Below are 22,881 nucleotides of genomic sequence, written 5' to 3'. Positions count from 1 at the left end.
ATACTGCAAGCTTGGGGTGGTTCTGTTTAATTTCCTAATTGTTTAAACTTCAAGATTAAAAATGTTGAAACTTTTAACATATTGGAAATGTCTGTAACCAACCAGGAAAGTCATCAAAAGAAACCCTTTTTATAAATGACTGCAGAAGGTATTTGTGTAGAAATCAGTGTGGAAAGCATTTCATTATGTGTTTCTAACCACTGTTACCTACCAAGATTAACACATTCAGAAACCCCCCACCCCCCCAGTCCATCTGGGGTGTGAGTCTGACAAATACAGACAACAAACGTTCCACCCTGTTATTCTTGCATTTCCAAAAAGCTCCATCAGGTACTGTATCTGGATGCACTGCTAACCACTGTAAGTGAATACTGGGTGTGAAAATCAATGAAAAGTACTTTGAAATAAACAACAGTTTACACAAAAGGTTTAATCTAGTTATTTTTCTGTCTCAGTACTTGGTAGGGGAGTATAAGAAAGGGTGTTGCAATATTGCAAATGCTGTCATTGTGAGTCTGCTAAAACACTGCTGATCACACCTGTCACACTTGTTTCCTGTTTCAACAGGAGATAGGGGTAATCACAGATAAAAACCAAAGATATACTTGAATTGATCACGCCAAGTTAAATTTGAACCACATGGAAGGTGCAAAATCTGCAGCTGTCTGGCAAGCAACCTTTATTTGAATTGATATAAAAGTTTTACTGCATGAATTTTATGAAAACTAAAAAAACAAAGCATACTAAAATGACCATGTTACTTTATGCAACTTATTTCCTAGTTTGATCTCTGTGCAGTTTCAATGTGACCCGGCTCAGCCACTGACTCATTGTGTAACCCTGAGCAAGTCACTTAACCTCCTTGTGCTCCGTCTTTCGGGTGAGACGTAACTGTAAGTGACTCTGCAGCTGATGCATAGTTCACACACCCTAGTCTCTGTAAGTCGTCTTGGATAAAGGTGTCTGCTAAATAAACACCAGGGTAATTACTTATTCTTATATCCCTCTAGGTACAAAAAATGCTGACAAAGCATTAGGGCTTAGGCTTAGGTAGCATTCTCCTATTGACTGCAACGGTCCCGTCTAGTGAGCTGTCATGAAAACAGTCTGCCAGTAACGTGTTCGGTCTCTCCGTTTATTAATAATTAACCAGCTCTCTGAAACCTGTACACAACAACACCTGATACTGCAGCCCGGTGCTGCCAGAGAGTCATGTGATGCATAGTTAATGTGGGTCCAGGAAATTGAACACTGGGAAGATAGACCCTACTGTATGTCCTCAAAAAAAACTGTAACCTGCCTGCCTCAAAATCTGGTATTAAATAAAAAGAGCTTAGAGCTTTCAAACTTGATTTACGCTTGCTTAAGGAGACCAATAAGAAACCGACATGAAAATCATGCTTCTGGAAAACAAGGCTGGAATGAATGAATGCAGTTCAGTAGATCAGGATGCAGTCTGGGCTTTAAAAACTACAAGAGAGTGATGGAAGAAACTCACACACTTACTTTTGGTTTCATGGCCCTTGATATAGCAATCATTTGGACTACCTTTCCTTACCTAGGACGTCCATGATTACTGCTAATTGGAGTCTGTCAAACCAGTAGTTAAAGTAGCAATTCAGGGTCCTCTTACAAAACCTAAAACATGGGCGATGATAATGGGTCTGTACTACCCCAAACAATAATATAGTGCAGTCATAAAAGAAAAAACCCTGATATGTGCTTACTATGATGTGCTCACCGACCTAGGCACTCGGTAGTGTTGTGTTTCTCCCTCCCCCATTCTGAAGGCATACATTTTACAGAAACAACTTGACATCCATACAAATAAACGTTATTGCAACCTTGTACCCTTGAGTTCGTACAGCACTGCCACCAATCAGGTCACTCAGTCTGACATAATACAATGCACCTGTCACAGTTCTGAACTACAGTATGAACCTTTCTGGGTGATGAATAAGAAAACTGATTAACATCCAAACTAAAAAACACAGACACACACACTTCGACTGTGCTGCCTCCGATTGTGGTTACCTCTGCATAAATTATTGTGAGTTTGCCTGAAACTTGTTAGTTAAGTGGCCAAAATCTAATCTTTTGACGAGTTATTTCAGGAGTAACCTGTTCCTCTATTACAGACCCACGTCTTTACAGCAGCCACATGCAAACATGTCAAAACCTCTTTATCCTTGCCCTTGTTCAGTTGGTTGCTGTCAAACCTCAGCCTGGTGGAGCGAGGCAGTGTTTTACTGAGGTAAACCCAGAGAAGCTTCTGTGCAGATGTCATGCTCCTTCAGAAACACCTCCTTTAGAAAACAAACCGTGGGCAGGAAATGCAGCAGCAGCAGCAGCATAACAGCTTCCAACAGGAGTTCAAACTCCACGTCTATCCTAATTGCATCAGGGCAACGAGAAAGAGTTGGAGCAGAGCAAGGTGAGAAGGAGAGATGCTGCTTCACTCCACTTAGACCCCTTTGCTAAGTAAATACCTTGGTATCCCCCGACTAGATTATCGTCCCCTCTTCAAAAGTTTTCAATGGGCAAGCTGTCTCACAAGTACAGTGGTACCCACATATCATCTATTATTTACTACCAACGCAAAATGACTGGGTGGGATGTTTGCTGTTCATTTTTTGGAAGTCACCATTGCAGAAAACAATTCATTGGGTAAAAGGAGTAATAAAATCATGATCTTAAATGATGCACTTGATTCAAGGTACACTACCTATAACACACTATGTGGCCAGGATAGAAACGTTAAATTTTTCAAATTAATCAAACAATTAGACCAATTAAGTAATTGAGAGCTCAGGTGGAAGAAAAGCCAGAAGACACTGCGGCCCTCCAGGAGCCGAGTTTGACAGCCCTGGTGCACTTGTCAATTAAATCATTAGCCTATTTTGGACTATTCAGGGATAACACAATATTTAGGAATTTTGTCAAGAGTGAGGTAATGCAACAAATGACCCCAACCCCTTTGCATTCTGCATTTGTTTGTCCAAACCATGTTTTTTAATCCACTTTTTTAAGGTCGTCATTTTTTTTTAATGTAATTTTGCTTTTATGTAACCTCCAGAACAGCACTGGAAAGCAGTTAGCAAAGTGCTGTTTCCTGAACCAGCTACAAACCCTGTGGGTGTCCAGAGAGGACCTTTCATTTGGGTTCATATTACTTCTAGCTGAACTCTCTTCTTCCCAGTCAAATCCAAAGTGGATGAAAAGCAAAGGAATAAACCCATGGAAGAAACATAGAAAATGCTGACAAACACAGCTATTCAGTCTCTTTGATTGTCTTGGTAGGGTTTACGCTTCAGTTTCACTTTTCTACACCCGTCTGCATTACATTACTGTATTTGGAAATGTATTTCGCTACTGGGCAGTCACGTTTCACTACAACATTTTTTTTAAATTACATCCAAGTGCTTCATCTCCCAGTAGCCTAAACAAAGCCACTAAGTAGTATGCCGTTTCTTATTGTTCTGATGTGGAACTGCACAATTAAACTGTCAACAGCAGGTCTTGGCAACTACATACAGTACAGAAGCAATGTGCAGTAGTTTTGTTTTTTTTTTGACACATTTAATTATCTGCAGAGCACTCTTCCAACACTGCGTGTTGTCTTTCCAGTCTACCTTCACACCACTATTGCTCTACAAAAATGCCACGTTATTTATTGTGATAAAGAGCAATTTTCTTACCAGATCTGGTATCAAATGTTATAACAAAAACAGCCACGATTTGGTCCTTTTCCTCCCACTCTGGTACACTTGTCGCCAGCTCCTTTTCTGGGCTTCCCGTCTCCCAGCCTGAGAATCTGGACTCCCCTTTCACGGTACTGTGTGCATCCCAGCACGGCCCCACTCGCACAGTCTCTGTGCTGGCAGCAGAATCTGCATCCCCGCTAACAGCTGCTGATGAAAATACAGCTGGACCTCCGGGGCTCGTGCTCCAGCCCGTCCCCGGCGCAGTACTTCCCAGTGCCCTGCAGTTGGCAGGGCTCGATTCGGATCCCCGCTCCGGAGGCGGTGCTGGTGCCGGTGTCTCGGCAGGGATCTCCTCACATTCCAGCAGTGGAGCTCGGTCCGACTGCTCCACCATTGCGCGATCTCGGATCAAGTGCAGGAGTGGATTGTGTTATGTGTTGCTGGAATTGTTTCACAGTGCAACAAAATACTGCATATCAAAAAAACAACAGCTGGGAGATGGTGACTGGTGATGCAACTTTTCTTCAATGACGACTTTCCCTTGTTGCTCAAGTCTGTACCCGCTCTGGTCTCAAACCAGATGCAGCTTGAGAGAATAGATCGTTTCCACGTCAGCTGAACACTCACTTCCGTTGAAACTAAACACTGTGGTCTGCATGGACCGTGTTTTGTTCTATTTATTGTCTCTTTTTGTTCGTACCTTTAATAACATTTAATTAAAGAAATAACACACACTGCAAGTTGCACCAGTAATACAATACACGGATTGCTTTTTGGTTACAGTTTCGGCGACTGCAACAATGTGCTAAAATTACTAGCAATAGATATTCGTTTTTTTGTTTTTATTTCTGTAATATAACTTTGTCATGTTGATAATTTTCAGGTAAAAAAATACACCTTTTAATTTAATGGATGCTTATACCGGATATAGTTTACTGCCACCATCTTCTGTATATTTTCTGACAGGTCAAAGGTTCATCAGCTGGTGATAATTATTGATCAGCCATGCATCAGTCAACCATTCGTTGGCACAATCGGTACACGAAGTGGGCGGTATTTAAGAGAGCTTTGAAATGTGCGTAGCTCGCGCGAAATTCAAGTTTAATGCAAAGAGGAAGCGTGGGAGAGCAGGTATGGCGTTTTAAAACAATTGCAAGCAAGCAAGGAAAAACAAACAAGACAGTAATTTAATGTATTTGGCAAACACAGGTTCACAGTGTTAATAACGTGTTCCGGCCGTTTAACACTTGCAAACACCTTTTTTCTCAAAATGAGAAGTTACAATGTCGTCGTTTTTAAATGCAAACATTTTTAAAGTTAGTGTATTATTTTTAGCAGAATGCGCTAAAGTAATTTAAATAAATATACTGTGTTTTGAATGTGAGCTCAGGAAACGAAAATCTTTAAATTCGGCATTGAAATTGGGACAACTAATGACAATTCGTATTCTAATAACGAGGACGTTTATTTTGTTCCTGAATATCGGCAAATGTAATGTACATTTGGTTTTAAATCTTGAAGTCGAAATGAGCTCATGTTAACAAACTTTAAGTAACACTTACTGGTTCATTCAGAACCCTGGCAGCTCTTGGAAACCCTATGACAACATTCGACATTAAGGGGAGAGCCGGCCTCATTTTTTTTTTTTTTGTTGGGCCAATGTAGGTGTAAAGTAATGAAAATGTTTCCTGTATGGGGGATGTTTTGGGAAGTGAAGACTATCCTTTGGTTTGATGCTCCTTCCTGTACCCTGTAGATCTTGACGCTCCCTCCTATCCCCTGTAGATCTGCACTCTGAGAAGATGAGCAGCATCCGATTCGGCAGCAGTATTATCCAGCAGCTGAGCTTCTCCAGTGGTGGCGAGGAGGACAGCTGTGACAGCAGCGTGGATGACTGGAGCTCCAGGGAGAACAGTCCCAAAGCGGGATGGCAGATGACAAAGGAATGCCAGTCTCCCAGGGCCTCTGAGAAGGAGGAGGGGCTGGCTGCCTCCCCCTGCACACCACGAGGTAGCCGCACCCCCACTAGAGACTGCCATGGCACCCCCACCAGTGACTGCCATGGCACCCCCTTGCACTACGCCACCTGGAGGAAGCTACGTCTTTGTGATTCTCCCAACACTCCTAAAGTAAGGCTGGGCAGGGGGTTGGTGTCTGAGTGGCATGCGTGGGTTACTGCATTTACTGGGAGGCAGTTGAGGGGCCAAAAAGGAAACTTGCTATGGAAACAGTTTTGTCTTTAATGGAACTACCATATAACCTAGTGCTGGAACACAGGATTTTCATGTTGGGATATTTGCTCATAATTTAAATGTTAGGGTATTTGTTCGTTTTCAAAAAGTAATAAAAGCCGTTTATTACTCAGAATGCATGCCAAGAAAGCATAGGGGCAGAACGTTGTGGCCCCTGTGTGCCTTTATTTTACAGCAAGACGTTACAATAGGTAACACGTTATAGTAGAAATATATCCCAGGAGTAAAGACTACGTTGCGTAGGCCTGACTCGCTCTCTAAAGCAGCACAAGGTGTTTTTGACCCAGATGGCCTTCCAGAGAGATCACTATGCGTGTGTGCATAATCTGGCTTTTTTACTTTGTGGTCTCAAACTTTAAATAGAGGACCAAGAGCTGCTGCGTTCGCGTTTGTCTTATTTTTAATATGTTAAACTCTCATCGCACAGAGTTCTTTTTCATTTCATTTTTGAAACTGTTCTGGCGAGCTGTAGTAAGTGCAAGGTATTTGTTGTTGCTAGCGAATATGAACATCAGATTTTAGTATCCAAATACATGTTCAATAATTGTTCGGTTATTTGTCCCAGCACTAATATAACCTGCTAATTGTCTTTTCTCTTCCCCCCACGTGTATCAAATCTTTTCGCAATTTTGTTCACTTTAAGGTAATTTATCTTGCTTTGCAATATATATATATATATTTTTAAAACTGGTTGTTTAAAGATGGCTCAATATTAAAAAAAAGTGGATGCAAAATTACCTTGTTTAGCATAATTTCACATTCCAAAATGTGTTTAGGAATTGTGTGGGGTTTTTTTAAACTATAAAAATGCTTTAAATTTTGTATAATGTAGTTGAGTATCTTATTTCTTTACTTAAACAAAAATGGCTGTTTGCTCTCCAAAAGACGATACTTAAGTCATCGATTGCAAGACGAAGGGTGAAATGAAGGGATTTCTGCAGCGTCCTCATTTATTTGGTTGTACCGGAGTAATTGTCTTCCTCCAGAGCTTGTTATCAAAGGCGAGGGTTAACTCCAGCAGTAAATTCTGCCGTGGTCCACGATTACTGAGATTTACTGCCAGGGCAGATCCAGCCCCATCAGCCCGCATACCATCTGTGAACGTTAACCCCTTCACTCCTGAGCCCTTTAAGAAACCCAGTGAACGGCACAAGAGGAAGAGCATGGAGGATGAAGATGAGGAGGGCAGGTACAGTGCTGTTTCTCTTGGGCGTCAGCCAAATGCTTGGGTTGAGTAGACTAGGTCTCCACTTATTGACTCGTTGGGTCATTCACTGCTGTATGTGTGAAATTACCTATTTACCTTAAGCTTATGGCTAAGTCTGTATTTACTTGTGAGGGTCAACTGGCTTTTACTTTCCCTGTCCACAACACATGTAGGTTTCCAAGAGCTTGAATAAGGCAAGGTTGTGCTTAGATTCCTGATCACCATTGAGACGAGTAATCGTATCCAGACAGTAAGGCTCTTTTATAATTTAGTTAGAAACATGTGTACAAGTGGAATTTACATGCGACACTGAGGTGTCAAAAGAAGTCTAGGATGAACTGCTTGCAGAAGAGGACAATCGCTGAAACAGCATGCTTATCTGGAATGTTTCAATACTGTAATGATAATGCAACATACCACTTGAGTCCAATTCACATTATTTTTCTTCACTAAATTGTGTTATGTTCTTTAGAGATGATCACAAGAGATCTGACCAGGAAGATGTATCTCTGCCTTCTAAGGTAATCCAACTCGACAAGTTCTAAAGCATGATAACTTGTAACTGCAGTACATGATTGAATATATGGTTTTGTGGCCTTGCTTAACGTGGCGACTGTGTGCTGAAGCCATGTCCATATACAAAGGGTTCATACCGGAGACTTAAATAGCCACTAAAAATCCTTTCAGAGTTCAACAGATGGCTGTTGATTTGCAGTGCTGGCTCCACGATGATTCAACAAACCGACTGAGCTAGCCAAACTGTAAATATTCTGTGTATGAAAGCTACAGATCATGAGGAGTTGATCTTCATTCGCAATAATTAAATGATTAATATATTGAAATGCTTTTTAAAATCTTATCCATCTTCATTCAACCAAGTCTTCCCCACTACATGGAGGTGTTGACCTTTCGGTGGCATTTCTATTGACAATGCTGACAGAGGTTGAGTTTAGGTATGCAGCCATGCATCTGATGCTGCTGCTACAAAAATCTACAGAAAAGTAAATCTAGTTTTGTATAATGCAGTGGAAGACAGTCTAAAAGCATGGCTTGCAAACTCATTTAATTTACTACCAGATGTCATGTTTTAAAATGAAATACAAAAATGTGTGTGGCAGTGAGTGTGAATTTTTTTGGCTACAATTGAATTGCTTAATTTAACCAATTACACCTCTAATCAGGAATTGATCTGTTCATTATATTGATAACTTGAGGAATAATCCTTGAGGACCGGAGTTGTACACCCCATGTACAAGAACTTGAGCCCTGGTTTAAACACTTAAAAGAAGTATTTCAAATTCGAGTGCACATGTGTTTCTTTTTCTGAATGCTTCTGTTGGCCAACAAGAATTGTAATTGGGGGAAGTACCTGTAATCATGTACTGCCAAGTTTTTCAATCTTCCTATCTTAATTGCGATAAACAGTATTTTACTGCTCTGCAGTGTTTCCGTAAAGTTACTGTATCATACAATGGTAAGGGTCTTCCAAGCTGTGACTAGCTGGACAACTTTCTCTCGTAAACGGGTTTGTCAGTAGTTTATGGCTTTTCCATTGTACTGCAATGTCAGTCCAGGGTGTGTCGTTGTGTGATATTGCCATTTAACTTCACCTTGTGCCTCACAACTCTCCCTGTGGGTGGTGGTATCCCACGATGCACCCTCCTGTGCTATACAGTGTTGCTCAAACTTGTAGTAGACAGCAGTGGTAGTCTAAACCCCCCCATCAGTTCTGATTTAGATGGTTCCAGGTGTTTATACTGTGTGCTGAACCTTCTCTTGCTCTTTCAACTCAGCGGTTTGCACTCCATGAGAACATGGTGTCTCGATATGAGACTGAGTTCCTGGAGCTGGAGAGGATCGGGGCGGGCGAGTTTGGGGCCGTCTACAAGTGTGTGAAGAGGCTGGATGGCTGTCTTTATGCCATCAAACGATCAAAGAGACCCCTGGCTGGCTCCACAGATGAGTGAGTGAGGTTTCTGCTTGCATGGAATGTTTTGGAGGAACATAACTGTTGACTGCCTGTGAAACACCTTGCAACTAGTCGGTTAGATTGCTGTGTGTGGAAGTGTACTGTTTTGTAGTTGCTGTAATTAACTTGAATCATTCGTTTCTTCCATTTTGTGGTTAATAAACCAACAAGATGTAATTTAGCAGTGGTTCCTGGGTAGGTTGTACACATGGTGAGGTCTTCTGAAGCTTTCACAAATGCCCTTTTTGACCTCCCTTTTCTACCCCTAGACATTTTTTTTTTTTTAAAAAATACCAATTGACCATTTACTTGATAACTCCTTTTGAAAGGAATGACTAGTCTGGTTTTTTTTTTTTTTTTTGTACGCTACCAAACTTTCTCTCCTCACCCTCCTTGCAGGCAGCTGGCACTGAGGGAGGTGTATGCCCATGCTGTCCTGGGGCATCACCCCCATGTTGTACGCTATTACTCCGCCTGGGCAGAAGAGGACCACATGCTCATCCAGAATGAGTACTGCAATGGTAAGGCACTCATGATCATCCAGTGATGTACTGCATCTGCCTTTATCAGACCGTTTCCCCTTCTAGCATTTTACCTTTTTGTTTCATGTTTTCTACGTGATGTAGCTACAGCCTTGTGTTATTTCCTGGGAATTTATCAGTAGTTATTAGTATCAAGGATAATACTTGCCTGCTTCTATTCCTTGTGACTGATCTGCGGAATACTGGTCAAGTTAACCTGTATCAGTACTTCAGCATGCTAAATGGACAGACCCATATTGCACTAAAATGCATTTATATAAATTTTAGTTTATTTAGCAGATGCCTTTATCCAAGGTGACTTAGACTAGGGTGTGTGAACTATGCATCAGCTGCAGAGTCACTTACAACAATGTCTCGCCCAAAAGACAGTGCACAAGGAGGTTAAGTGACTTGCTCAGGGTCAGACAATGAGTCCGTGAGCTGGGATTTGAACCGGGGACCTCCTGATTACAAGTCCTTTAACCACTGAACCACACAGCCTCCACCAGATGTAAATTAATAGATATTTTTTGTTTTGTTTTTTTGTTTGGGGGTTTTCAAGGACAGGTCTTGCTGTAAAAGGTTGTCTTCGTTATTTTATTTAATCTCCAGTAAATTAACACAATAGTCAATCTGTATTAATCCTGGCATGGTCTGATTTTTTTTAAAATCTTTTTTAAATGTCAAGTTATTTGTATCAAATGTTGTGCTGTCTCTGCTTAGTTATGACACTCCCAATCCCATATTGTCCTCCAACCTAAAATACATTTCCTTGGAGGACAAGGTTGAGATCTTGCTGCCTAAGTGCAATGAACAGCTCAGCTGGAAGATGGCCTCCCTTGACCTCATTGTTTTATCTGCTGCTTCCATCAGGTGGAAGTCTTCAGGACGCCATTGCTGGGAATGCTGTCAAGGGGCGCTTCTTCCAGGAACCTGAGTTGAAGGAAATTCTCCTGCAAGTGTCCATGGGGCTGAAATACATCCACAGCTCACACCTGGTGCATCTGGACATCAAACCCAGTGAGGAGCAGGGCTGGGGCTGTTTTGTCTATCCTAGACACCGAAGGCACTTCTGTCTGTAGCTGTGCTAATAGGTTGGCCCATTTGGAGGAGAAGCTTTGAAGAAAGTTTGAGGGTTAAATTTTAAAAACTAACAATTCTTAACCAAATATTGGACAAGTAACGAACAACCAATGCATTGAACAGCATTCTATAACCACTGGAGAAAATCTGTAGACACGTAAATAAATACACACAAATAAACTCAACATGTTCATATTATACATGAATTATGCATTGAGAATTTGAACTACAGTACAATCTCAGAATTACGAACCCCTTGAATTGAGATTGTTCGTAAGTCTGAAATGCCTTTAACTTGGTTAATTTATTCAATGGTTTTAATAAATGTGTACACCTGCTATCTACACCCTCAATCTGGCAAATACAAGGATACAGCACAGTAATGCAATATTCATTGTTACGGTTCAAAAGTCTTTAAAACAGTACTAATAAATGGAAAAATTCTTAATTTGAAGTTGCCATTAACATCATAACTGTAGCTAAAACAGATTTAAACATTGGTTTATAAGCAAGCAAACACTAAATTCAGTCATTCAGCCTCCGTTGGGGTTTGGGTTTGGGTTTGGGTTTGGGTTTGGGGGGGGGGGGAACCAGTGCTTTGTTTTAAAACGGCACTTGATTTGAAATCTGCCTCGCCTTTCTGAATACATTTTGGTACAGTAATTTTGCCTTCATGACCAGCACGCCGCTTATGTAGGAGCGCCTATCTGGTTGCATGGCACGCATGATTAAGTGATTGCATATCCGGTTGAAAGAGGGGGTTTGGTAGACTGGTAAGTTTTGGTGTTAGTAACCCCTGGGCTTCTACTGTATTTATATTAAAGCAAGAAGACATTTAATAATTTTAGATTCTGGCATTTCTCTTCACTACAAATACAAACGGAGGACCTATAGTCAAGTCAAGCATGTGTTACTGGGTAGTGTTCGTGAGGCTCTAAAGACAGTTAATGAATGAATCAATAAATAATTGCATCTCATGTGAGGGGTGGGGAAAAAAAAAAATAAATAAACCTCTGTTGCTCACAGGTAATATATTTGTGTGCCGACGGGCCGTGCCAACATCACACCTTCGAGGGGAGGACGGTGAGAGTGAAGAGGAAGATAGTGAGGACTATGCTACAGATGTGGTTTATAAAATTGGTGAGCGCCAGGTTTTAAAATCAACTTATTGGCTTGGTTCCCCCACTTTTTTTTTTTTTTTAATTTGTCGTTGCCAATTAGTTTTTATTTTCTCCCCAATTTGAAATGCCCAATTATTTTTTAGGCTCACCGCTACCACCCCTGCGCTGACTCTGGAGGGGCGAAGATGAACACACGCTGTCCTCAGACGCGTGTGCCGTCAGCTGCCCACTTCTTTACACACAGCGAACTCACCGTGCAGCCGCCTCAGAGCTACAGCGTCGGAGGACAACGCAGCTCTAGGCAGCTTACAGGCAAGCCCGCAGGCGCCTGGCCAGACTACAGGGGTCGCTGCTGCACGGTGAGCCGAGGACACCCAGGCCGACCTAACCCTCCCTCCCCCCGGGCGACGCTCGGCCAATTGAGCGCCGCCCCCTGGGAGCTCCTGTCCACGGTCGGCTGTGGAATAGCCTGGACTCAAACCGGCGACGTCCAGGCTATAGAGCGCATCCTGCACTCTAGCGAGTGCTTTTACTAGATGCGCCACTCGGGAGCCCCGGTTCCCCCTTTTTTCTATTGTGCTAATCTTGTGGTTCTCATTTTGTTAATTTAAGGATGTGCAAATATTTCAAATGCAACATATTTCAAAGTATAAAATATATTTATTTCCCTTCAGGTGATCTGGGTCATGTTGCCTCCACCACCAGCCCCCATGTGGAGGAGGGAGACATCCGCTTTCTAGCCAGTGAGATTCTGCAGGAGGTAATTGTTAAATTGGTCAAAGGTTGATTTCTCACATTTGGTGCACTTATTTGGTCTTGGTCAGTTTGGACACTATTTGGTTTAATGTTTTATTGTTCAATAAAGGTCTGTAATTGACAGACCTTTATGATGCAGACTTCATATTTGCTGTGTTATCCACAGACTTAATGTGTTCTTGCCAGGGGGGTGGGGACCCGACTCCTCCCGTTGTAATCTAATCGCTGGTTTAAAATCGTACTTGCCCTTCCTCTCCAAGGATTACTCGCACCTCCACAAAGCGGATATCTTTGCCCTTGGTCTGACGGTCATACTAGCAGCCGGTGCAGAGTCTCTACCCAAGAACGGGGAGGAGTGGCACCAGCTGCGTCGGGGAAGCCTTCCCACAATCCCCCAGGAACTCTCCATGGAATTGCACAACCTGCTGAAGGTAAGGGAGGGCATCTTAATCCATTGCTGAAGGATCTTTGCTTTGCCAAACTGTTAAATTTTTTGGATGAAAGTATCGAGCAACACAAATGTTATTGATGTAGGTTCATAATAGGTCACAGGGGGTCGTAGTAGGCCTTCAGCACTACAAATCAATGTTAATTTCTTGAGCAGTTATGCCAGACTGCAGTAAGGAGCTTGTGGCTTGCAATATGTCTTGGAACAGCTGAAATCCTTCTTGTTTTAATTGATATAGGGGAGAAATGGCCAAGTGACATTTTTAAAATGGAGTGGTAATGTCATTTCATTCAGATGTTGGTTAATTTACTGAATTGGAGGGTTTTTCATGAAAGGGCAGTTTAATGCTTCCAAAAACCATAATATATGTTTAGGTTTTCAAAGAGGACTTCATGAAGGGTTCATTTTGTGGGTCCTGATCATGCTTAACCCCCACTTGAATATTTTTATTTTATTTATTTCCCCCCCCCCCCCCCCCCCAGATGCTGATCCACTCGGATGTGTCTCTCCGGCCCTCTGCCTCGGGGCTGTGTCGGCACCCAGTCCTGAGGAGAGGGACTGGGAAGACTGCCGCCCAGCTCCTCGAGGAGCTCAAAGTGGAGAAGTTCAGGACAGCCATGCTGGAGAGGTGCGTAGCTTTCCTACAGCTTGGAGGGGCAAAAGCCAGTCTTGATAGCTTTACCTAGATTTGCTCCAGTAAAAACCCAACTGTATAAATGGGTATGTAAAAAATAATGTGATATCTTGTAACAATTGTAAGTCGCCCTGGATAAGGGCGTCTGCTAAGAAATAATAATTCATCATAATTGCACAGGGCTGCAATCCCTTAAAGGGGCCTGCTAATATTATTACTTCCACCGGGGGAGCTCTTGGTTGGCTTTCCAGCATTTTACTTTTTTGGGGGTTTTCATAAGATATATTAATTAATTGAGCATGTATTTGCATTAGGGCTGTCAAGCAATTTAAAAAAAAAAAAAAAAAAAAAGTTTTAATCACATTTAATTGATACAATCACTGCATCCATCTCATTTAAGTTATTAATGATGTCATTATCATCCAAAAAACAACCCAGCATAAAAACCCTGTTTTCCTATTTCTGGATCCTATTTGTTGGACCCTCCTTTTATAGTTTTTATGTTTATTTACAATCCAGCATTGTTGTTAAATTGTTTGAACCAACTGCTAAATCACAATGGAGTCAGTTTATTACACTCCTCACTGCATTTAAAATCAGTTTCCTTTACTCAAAGTAGTATTTTGCATTGCCATTTTTAAATTAAATTCTCTCAACTTGCCTACAGAGAAGCATGCATTCAGAGTAATGGCTATGTCCTCCATAATTGGAAATTATATTGTGTAAAATGTGTATTTTGAAATAGAACAAAGCAAATAAAACAATGTTAATGGGTCTGCAATTAGTAGCTATCGACTTTGCAACAGCGCTGGTTATAGCATCGTGCTTGGCTTGATTCATGGGTTTGCAGCGATCCTGAATTTCTGTGCTGTGTCAAAAATGACATGTTTCATTTGTTGTATTGTCTGTAGCAGAACTACTACTAGGAAGTGTGTTTTGAAGTGAAAGCATGTTTAGCACACAGGTGAATACAGCAGACTAGATGCACTTCTGTGATACTGGAACTCTTTGACAACTCATTCAATCCTGGAATGCGTTAATTCCGGTATGCTAAGAGGGACAGACACAGGAATGCAGTTTAATGTACGTTAATTGCAGAAGTTAACTGCGATTTAATTGACAGCCCTAATTTGCATAATGGAATACTGTAACAATTTTCCACAATGGAACAGTATAGTATTTAGATTGTAATTTAAATTATCGCCCATGATGTACACTTTGGTTTTTTTTTTTCTTAACCCGTTTCATCAGAAAGGAACTTGATAGGCCCAAGACAGATGTAACACACGGGGTAGGGGGCAGCAGTAGTGGTGGAGCTTGTTGACTCTCCATTCATTTCAATTCTTTACTCCCTGTATGAATGAAACATGTGCTCACAGGATCGTAATGTATGGCGATGCAGCATTGCTCACCGGTGTATATCTCACTTGCCCTCTCCATTCTTTCTCAAGGGAACTGAAAGAAGCACGTCTAGCTGCCTCATCCCCTCCTAAAGACCCCCGCTACATTCGGCACGCCAATCGGCAGCATGACTCCGCCCCTCGCCAGGGAGGTAGACGCCTCATTGGTGGAAAGGCTTCCCGTTCCATGAGTTTTAACTGTGTTGGATACTGACTCTTGCTAATGAGATTCTATTGCGCAAGACCATCTTTCTCTTAAACTGAACACTTGGCTGGCAATGCATGTAATGGCAGTTTACATTGCCTGGGGTGGGGGGGGACAAAGTATTGTCAACCACAAATGTGCTGTTGTTGTCTGGAGCATGCTGTAAGTGGGTGATCAAACCGCCTATGCAAAATGAATGGGGATATATGTTTGTGTGTTGGTTCTTGCCACAGTAATCTATGACTCGCATGACCTGTTGCCTTTATGCCGAGATGTTTCTAAGGAAATCTAACTGGAAACTGATGTGCAGAAACATTAGCATTGAGGAGCAGTGTCTTGTGGTGGTTAAAATCTATACTTTTTTTTTTTAATAACATTTTAACTAATTGCTTTTAGATATATTTTTACATGTCCTTGTGTAAATAAAGTTTTAAATATTTTAAAGTACGATTTCTCAATACTTGCTGCTTTACCCCATGTGACACTTGTGCCAAGCCAACTAACCTCTTATACCAACTGCATATTGGATTTGAAGTTTGGGTTGGGGAAACCAGTTGGACCCATTCCTGTTAAATTTTCCTACTAGTGTATTAATCTGTGCACTGCATTAGAGCTTGTGAGTGGTGTCAAGGCACAGCGGTCAAATAGAGAACTTGTATAACAACTTGCTAATTACTGTATCCAAGGCCTTTCACACAAGCCATGTCACTATGAATGAATTTGTGGGGGGGGGGGGGGGGGGGGGGTTGTGTTAATTTGCAGACATTTCATTCACATTTAACTGAACCTGAATGTATACACAAACTAGGGTGTCTTTTGATTGTGTATTTGCTAAAAATGTTGGCGCACTGATTAGGCACAAGGATTTTATAATTTCATTTAAGTTGTTTTGAGCACGGACGGGTTAATTGCACTATTTGGTGTGTTTTCTATTTATTGTTGTGTGCATTTAAAGTAGAAATTATTTCTGTAAATTGAATATGCAACTTATCCATCAAGGCTCCAATTTGCATATTTTAAAATTCCCACATTTGTTGTTTTGTGTCTTGGATAATTTTGCTAGCAATGTATGACCGATTTTATTTCCGACTGGGATGTACTATAGTTTTTGGTGATTTGTGTTACTTACTGTTAACTGGAATTGTTAATGTGAGGAGCGCACAGCTATGACTAAATCCACAGCTTTGTATCTTGTATTGCCATAAACCTTTATTTTTTTTTTAAATAGAGATGTTGCTGTCTGAAAGCAAAAACAATAGCTGTGATGGCTGTATGTCCTGCTGCAGGAAACACTACTTTTAAGTTTTTTTTAAAACAAGGAACTGTCCATTTAAGAGATGGTGGTTGTGCTGTGGCATGAAGCAAGGGGGGGAAACTTTACATTTTGCATTCCTTTCAACTGCAGTCCCAGTGCTGTGCAGCACTTCCTGTACTTTGTACTAACGTGGTTTTGTCTACACTTTGTAGACCCTCTTATTACAAATACAGCCTTCCACCAGGGCAGTGGCCATCTATCTAGTACATCAAATTTGTTCTTTTTTTTTATTGTAATTTTACAAATACAAAATGTAATGAATTCAATGACAAACCTGTATTTGCTTGATTTTGTTTATACTCGCAAACCCTAGCATTATAAATACAGCCTTCCCTGTGTGATATGAGAATGTGAATCTGTACCTCACATGTGCTCCATTTAATTATTTGTTTTACACAAAACTAGTTGCTTGATCCAGAATACGCAATGCATTGTGTACTGAAGTTTCTGCCCTGTGTTTCAGCGGTGTTTGTGTTTAACACTAACTATTAAGGGACTAGGGTTACCCAATGTTGCCATAGGTTAGGTAAGCTGGTCAAAGATTAGTGCCAATATGATTCTATGAAACCAGCTGCTTAACAAGTCTGATAAGTTATTTGGCCAGTCAAACTTCTATAGAACAAAACATTACGGTGAAGACCACCTTATTTTTAACAGATTTCCAAGAAAGGGCTACAATGTACATTTAAAGTGAAACTAGTGGTGGCATTGGAACCTCCTGGAAACTTAAACTCAGAACATGCAAATACATTTTTATACAGTCATTGCCACTTTTATTTATATATTTGGTTTTAAAAAAAAAAAAAAAAAAAAAAAATTCTGCGGTGAAGACGAACACATGCTCAGTGTTTTCTCCAGGACTTGGACTGAGGGTTAATGTGAGGGGGTCAATATGTTTGATTCAGAACCAACCACCATTTCTTATTTTTAAATATGCCAACAGCGTTTATAGACCTTTTTGTTTCTGAAGAACGAAAAATAAAACTGTAAAGCTGTAGATACAACCAAGGTGTCTCTAGAAAACTAACTGTCACTTCTGGGGAAAATATTAGGAAATGTGTAGAGGATCACTGAGTAGAGGATATTCATTGTACCAAATCACATTAGAACAGGGGTTTTCAATTTCTTTAAGATGCATACCCCTTTCCAAAAAATGTAGTTCACTACATACCCCTATCTGAGAGTCATAAAATGAAAACAGAAAAAAGGTCTGTACAATAACATGATACAACAAAATGCACAAGCCTTGGAGTGTGTGATGGATACAATTATAAAAGTTACAGTATTATAACAGAAAAAATATTTACTTTTGGATAAAATAAAAAAAAAAATCCCTCAAACCGATTTCTAGTTGTTGGAAACATCAACGTCATTTTATTGTAAATATTAATTAATTAAAATCAACGACCCCTCCGTGCTTGCCTCAATCACTCAGAAATGACATAGGACTATTCCATGATAGCAAATGGCAATCATGTATTTTTATTGATAATGAAATTACAGAAAAGAAGGCAAAGAAAAGTTCACTATCCACGCATCTCTACAGCTGACCTCATTACGAAAACATATTGACATTTTTAAATTATTGGTGAGTAAAATGTAGAGTACTGATGCTAATTAAAAATAATAATAAAACACTTACCTAGTATCAGTGTGATGGATGTCCCTGCTTGTTCACAAATCACTGATGATGGCAGGGAAATTGGAGAGCGCTTCAGTTGCAAGACATTTTTGGCGTTTTTAATCTCTAACGGTATTTCGTCTTGATCGCCCTTTGCTAGTAGTAATGTACAACAATCCATATTTTTTCACTGGATTGAAAGCTAAAAGATCTGACTCTCACACCAGACATAACGGCTGTCAAACTAGACCGCATAACAATACTTCGGTTTCTGATTGGCCATACATTCTGTATTTTGAAATGAACCAGCAGTACTTAAATTACAATAAATTAATTGGGTTGAAAAAAATAAATATCGATGTGGAGACACGAATGCACACAGGAAATAAAATGAGTTAAAGACTAGGCTTTTATTTTTTTTAAATACGTATTTTTTTATCCCAAAGACAGACTGCAGTAACTGCCCAGCTGTTTATATAACATTTAAACATGGCTTATTTAAAACGTACATATGTAAATTAGTCATGTATGCATTGAACGCTGTGTCACAGCACATCAGTCTGGTGTTAGCGATTAAACGTTGATTACATGGCAAAAGTTTGCAATACATTGGCAAGTGGTACTAAATAAAATGCGTTGTCCGCCGTTTCAGAATTTTTCTCGCGTACCCCCGTTTGAAAACCGCTAGAATAAAACATTACCAATAGATACAGTTTAATAATAGTAGTATTTAAATGCCATTGTCCTGACTGGTAAATTCTTACCTTCCAGCTTCCCCTTTATTTTGACAATTTCCATATCAAAAATTGCATTTTTTTCTTGACATTTTTCATTCTTGGCCCCCAAGTAAATATTCTGGACAGTTTTCAAAACAATTGTTCCTTTATTTTTACAACACACGTTGGTGTTGTTGATGTGATTAACGTGATCTGCTTCAGGTACGGTACTGTATTTAATTTTTTTCAAGGTTAAACGTTGGCCGGTGGTACACAGGAACACTAAAAATAAAATGTCAAATATACACAGTATGTATTTCGTTGGTTTTGTGGATTTGCTATATTTTTAACTTATTTTAATACTGCACATAATTATATGGTTTAGAAAATGCTACTTACCTTTATTCCGATTCCAGTGGTGTTTTCTCATCAAGCTGTATTGTAGGCAAATATACAGTGCTGTATAAAATCACATACAGTATTATATATATATATATATATATATATATATATATATATATATATATATATATATATATACACAGACGTGCTAAAATTTGTTGGTACCCCTCCACAAAAAACGAAGAATGCACAATTTTCTCTGAAATAACTTGAAACTGACAAAAGTAATTGGCATCCACCATTGTTTATTCCATATTTAATAGAAATCAGACTTTGCTTTTGATTTTTTATTCAACATAATATTGTAAATAATAAAACAAATGAAAATGGCATGGACAAAAATGATGGGACTGCTAACCTAATATTTTGTTGCACAACCTTTAGAGGCAATCACTGCAATCAAACGTTTTCTGTAGCTCTCAATGAGACTTCTGCAGGTAGTTTGGCCCACTCTTCCTGAGCAAACTGCTCCAGCTGTCTCAGGTTTGATGGGTGCCTTCTCCAGACTGCAAGTTTCAGCTCTTTCCATAGATGTTCGATAGGATTCAGATCAGGACTCATAGAAGGCCACTTCAGAATAGTCCAATGTTTTGTTCTTATCCATTCTTGGGTGCTTTTAGCTGTGTGTTTTGGGTCATTATCCTGTTGGAGGACCCATGACCTGCGACTGAGACAGAGCTTTCTGACACTGGGCAGTACGTTTCACTCCAGAATGCCTTGATAGTCTTGAGATTTCATTGTGCCCTGCACAGATTCAAGGCACCCTGTGCCAGGCGCAGCAAAGCAGCACCAAAACATAACAGAGCCTCCTCCATGTTTCACTGTAGGTATGGTGTTCTTTTCTTTGAAAGCTTCATTTTTTCATCTGTGAACATAGAGCTGATGTGACTTGCCAAAAAGCTCCAGTTTCGACTCATCTGTCCAAAGGACATTCTCCCAGAAGGATTGTGGCTTGTCAATATGCATTTTAGCAAATTCCAGTCTGGCTTTTTTATGTTTTTCTTTCAAAAGTGGAGTCCTCCTGGGTCTTCTTCCATGGAGCCCACTTTCGCTCAAAAAGCGACAGATGGTGCAATCAGAAACTGACGTACCTTCACCTTGGAGTTCAGCTTGTATCTCTTTGGCAGTTATCCTTGGTTCTTTTTCTACCATTCGCACTATCCTTCTGTTCAATCTGGGGTCGATTTTCCTCTTGCGGCCGTGCCCAGGGAGGTTGGCTACAGTTCCATGGACCTTAAACTTCTTAATAATATTTGCAACTGTTGTCACAGGATCATCAAGCTGCTTGGAGATGGTCTTGTAGCCTTTGCCTTTACCATGCTTGTCTATTATTTTCTTTCTGATCTCCTCAGACAACTCTCTCCTTTGCTTTCTCTGGTCCATGTTCAGTGTGGTGCACACAATGATACCAAACAGCACAGTGACTACTTTTCTCCATTTAAATAGGCTGAATGACTGATTACAAGATTGGAGACATGTGTGATACTAATTAAAGAAACTAATTAGTTTGAAATATCACTATAATCCAATTATTTATTATCTTTTCTAAGGGGTACCAACAAATGTGTCCAGGCCATTTTAGAATATATTTGTAGAATAAGCAATAATTCATCTCTTTTCACAGCTTCTTTGCTTTATTGTATGACATACCAAAGGCATGCAAGTAACCATGATAAAATAGCTTTTAATTTCATCACTTTTCAGGAGGAATGAAGCATTATTTCAATGAGCTGTAAGGGTACCAACAAATTTGAGCATGTCTGTATATATATATATAATGTCATCATGCCCTTTATAGGCCTATTGGCGAAATGGCCAAGAGACAGTTGGGGCTTAACACATACAGAATTATTTTGGCCCTGAATTTTAGAATTTTTGTCATAGAAAAGACAAATTACACATATTTTATAACGTTACCAGTAGGCTACTTTTTTTTTTTTTAATCAATTATGCGGTTTTCGTTTCACAAATCTTCTGCACACAGTATTTTTAAGCACAACTATAATAGCCTACATTTCAACAGTCACAGCCGAAGCTTATTACTTATTCTTCCAGAAGTAACAGTCGGGTGTAACAGGGATACAAGGTTATATTTGCGTCGGTCCATGTTGTTAACAAGCCTGATGTTGTCGTCCAGGCTTTACTGTGAAACTGATTGTAACCAGGGCGGGTGTGAGCGCATTCTACTGTACTGTACTGGAGAATAATGGCACGGGACTTTAATTATGAAAACGCAAGTGTAAACAAACAAGTAAAAAAGATTAGCCGTCAGACATGTCATGGTAATACAAAATGCATTAATTTACTGCGTATTGGTATTGCGTCTGGTCGGGGAAGGGGGACACACGAGCGCGTTAAGAGAATTTCAGCGGGACATTTTTTTTCAGGGGGGCATTGGCGCAATGGCGTGGCCTAGCTCAAACACTGCACTTTGTCCTCCGAAGCGTGTGCCGTCAGCAGACCGCTTTTTTTCACACTGCTGACTCGCCATGCAGCCACCCAAGAGCTACAGCGTCGGAGGACAACACAGCTCTCAGGCAGCTTACAGGCAAGCACGCAGGCGCCCGGCCAGACTACAGGGGTCGCGGGTGCGCAGTGAGCCGAGGACACCCTGGCCGACCTAAACCCTCTCTCTCTCTCTTCTTTCAATTTTGGAGATTTTAAGGAAAGGATTGCTCGCTGCTAATTTAGTTTTTTTTTTTTGCCTAAATGTGTGGCTATGTTTCCATTGAGATATCGAAGCGAATAACGTCTTATGCGCATTTTAAATTCGTCAAAAGTAATGCGCATAATCAACCTAAAATTGGGTTTCCATTCAAATCAATTTCTAGCGGACAAAACTGGCCGACGTGATGACGTTGTGGGCGGAGCTAAAATGATTCGCATCGAAAACTGAAATACGCTAGAAGAATAGTGTGACAGACCGTTTCCACTCTTTAACCTGATTTTCCTTTACAAATGTATGCGATTTTACTTATACGATGACGTATCACATCTAGCGAATAACCCCAGTTTACTAAACTGCAGTCTACTGTCCATCACTTCCCACCAGTTTATATTCACAAAAAAAAGAATTATTCTGAAAGTATTCTCGGGTGAAAATCTAACCATAATATTTGACCGGTGTACTTGAATACTATACTTTTTGTATTGTAAAATTCAGTACGTTAGGCTACCTACAGCTTGATTTGTTTTACCCCATAAGAATCTTAATTAACTGATATTTTCGTTATACCCTACTAAAGGGTAGCCTACTATTTTCTCATGAATTACAGGAAGCATTTTCACATTTCTTGAAATGTTAAATGTTTAATAAGCACACACTTTTAATATTATGTTTTTTCTTTTCCTCATCTTATTTTTTTCTCTTAATAAACAGGGAATAAACACAAAGTTAAGCATCTGACTGATTTTTATATACAGTCATATAGAGAGCAGTGTTTCAGTTTGTGTAAAATCGAGAACATTACGAAGGGGATTTCAAACTGTTTTATGTAGGCTAATGTTTGATGTCACTATACTTCTAA

At 40.2% G+C, this 22,881-nt stretch overlaps 2 protein-coding genes across 3 annotated transcripts in view; one reads left to right on the top strand and one right to left on the bottom strand.

Moving 5' to 3' along the window:
• LOC117420034 (DENN domain-containing protein 11-like) overlaps positions 1 to 4,594 on the bottom strand; it is a 37,072-nt gene extending 32,478 nt beyond the window's left edge. The window contains exon 1 of the mRNA XM_058986468.1: positions 3,699 to 4,594. Coding sequence (XP_058842451.1) covers positions 3,699 to 4,098 — 400 coding nt within the window. The 5' untranslated portion in view covers positions 4,099 to 4,594. The remainder of the gene's footprint in view (positions 1 to 3,698) is intronic.
• Positions 4,595 to 4,679: 85 nt separating this feature from the next.
• wee2 (WEE2 oocyte meiosis inhibiting kinase) lies at positions 4,680 to 15,744 on the top strand. Of its 2 annotated transcripts, none has more exons than XM_058986466.1 (12): positions 4,680 to 4,835; positions 5,490 to 5,833; positions 6,943 to 7,145; positions 7,636 to 7,684; positions 8,957 to 9,126; positions 9,532 to 9,653; positions 10,527 to 10,673; positions 11,763 to 11,876; positions 12,532 to 12,617; positions 12,874 to 13,044; positions 13,544 to 13,689; positions 15,147 to 15,744. In XM_058986466.1, the coding sequence occupies exons 1-12, from the start codon at positions 4,778 to 4,780 to the stop codon at positions 15,307 to 15,309; spliced, it is 1,773 nt and encodes a 590-aa protein (XP_058842449.1). In that variant the 5' UTR covers positions 4,680 to 4,777; the 3' UTR covers positions 15,310 to 15,744. The 2 variants fall into 2 exon arrangements, with proteins under 2 accessions (XP_058842449.1, XP_058842450.1); XM_058986467.1 differs by having other exon boundaries at positions 4,788 to 4,835; positions 5,461 to 5,833.
• Positions 15,745 to 22,881: the final 7,137 nt, after the last annotated feature.

The sequence above is a fragment of the Acipenser ruthenus genome, chromosome 14 (assembly GCF_902713425.1).
Source record: "Acipenser ruthenus chromosome 14, fAciRut3.2 maternal haplotype, whole genome shotgun sequence".
NCBI lineage: Eukaryota > Metazoa > Chordata > Actinopteri > Acipenseriformes > Acipenseridae > Acipenser > Acipenser ruthenus.
The sequence above is the reverse complement of the archived record's forward strand: the minus strand, read 5'-3'. Positions and strand labels throughout refer to the sequence as shown.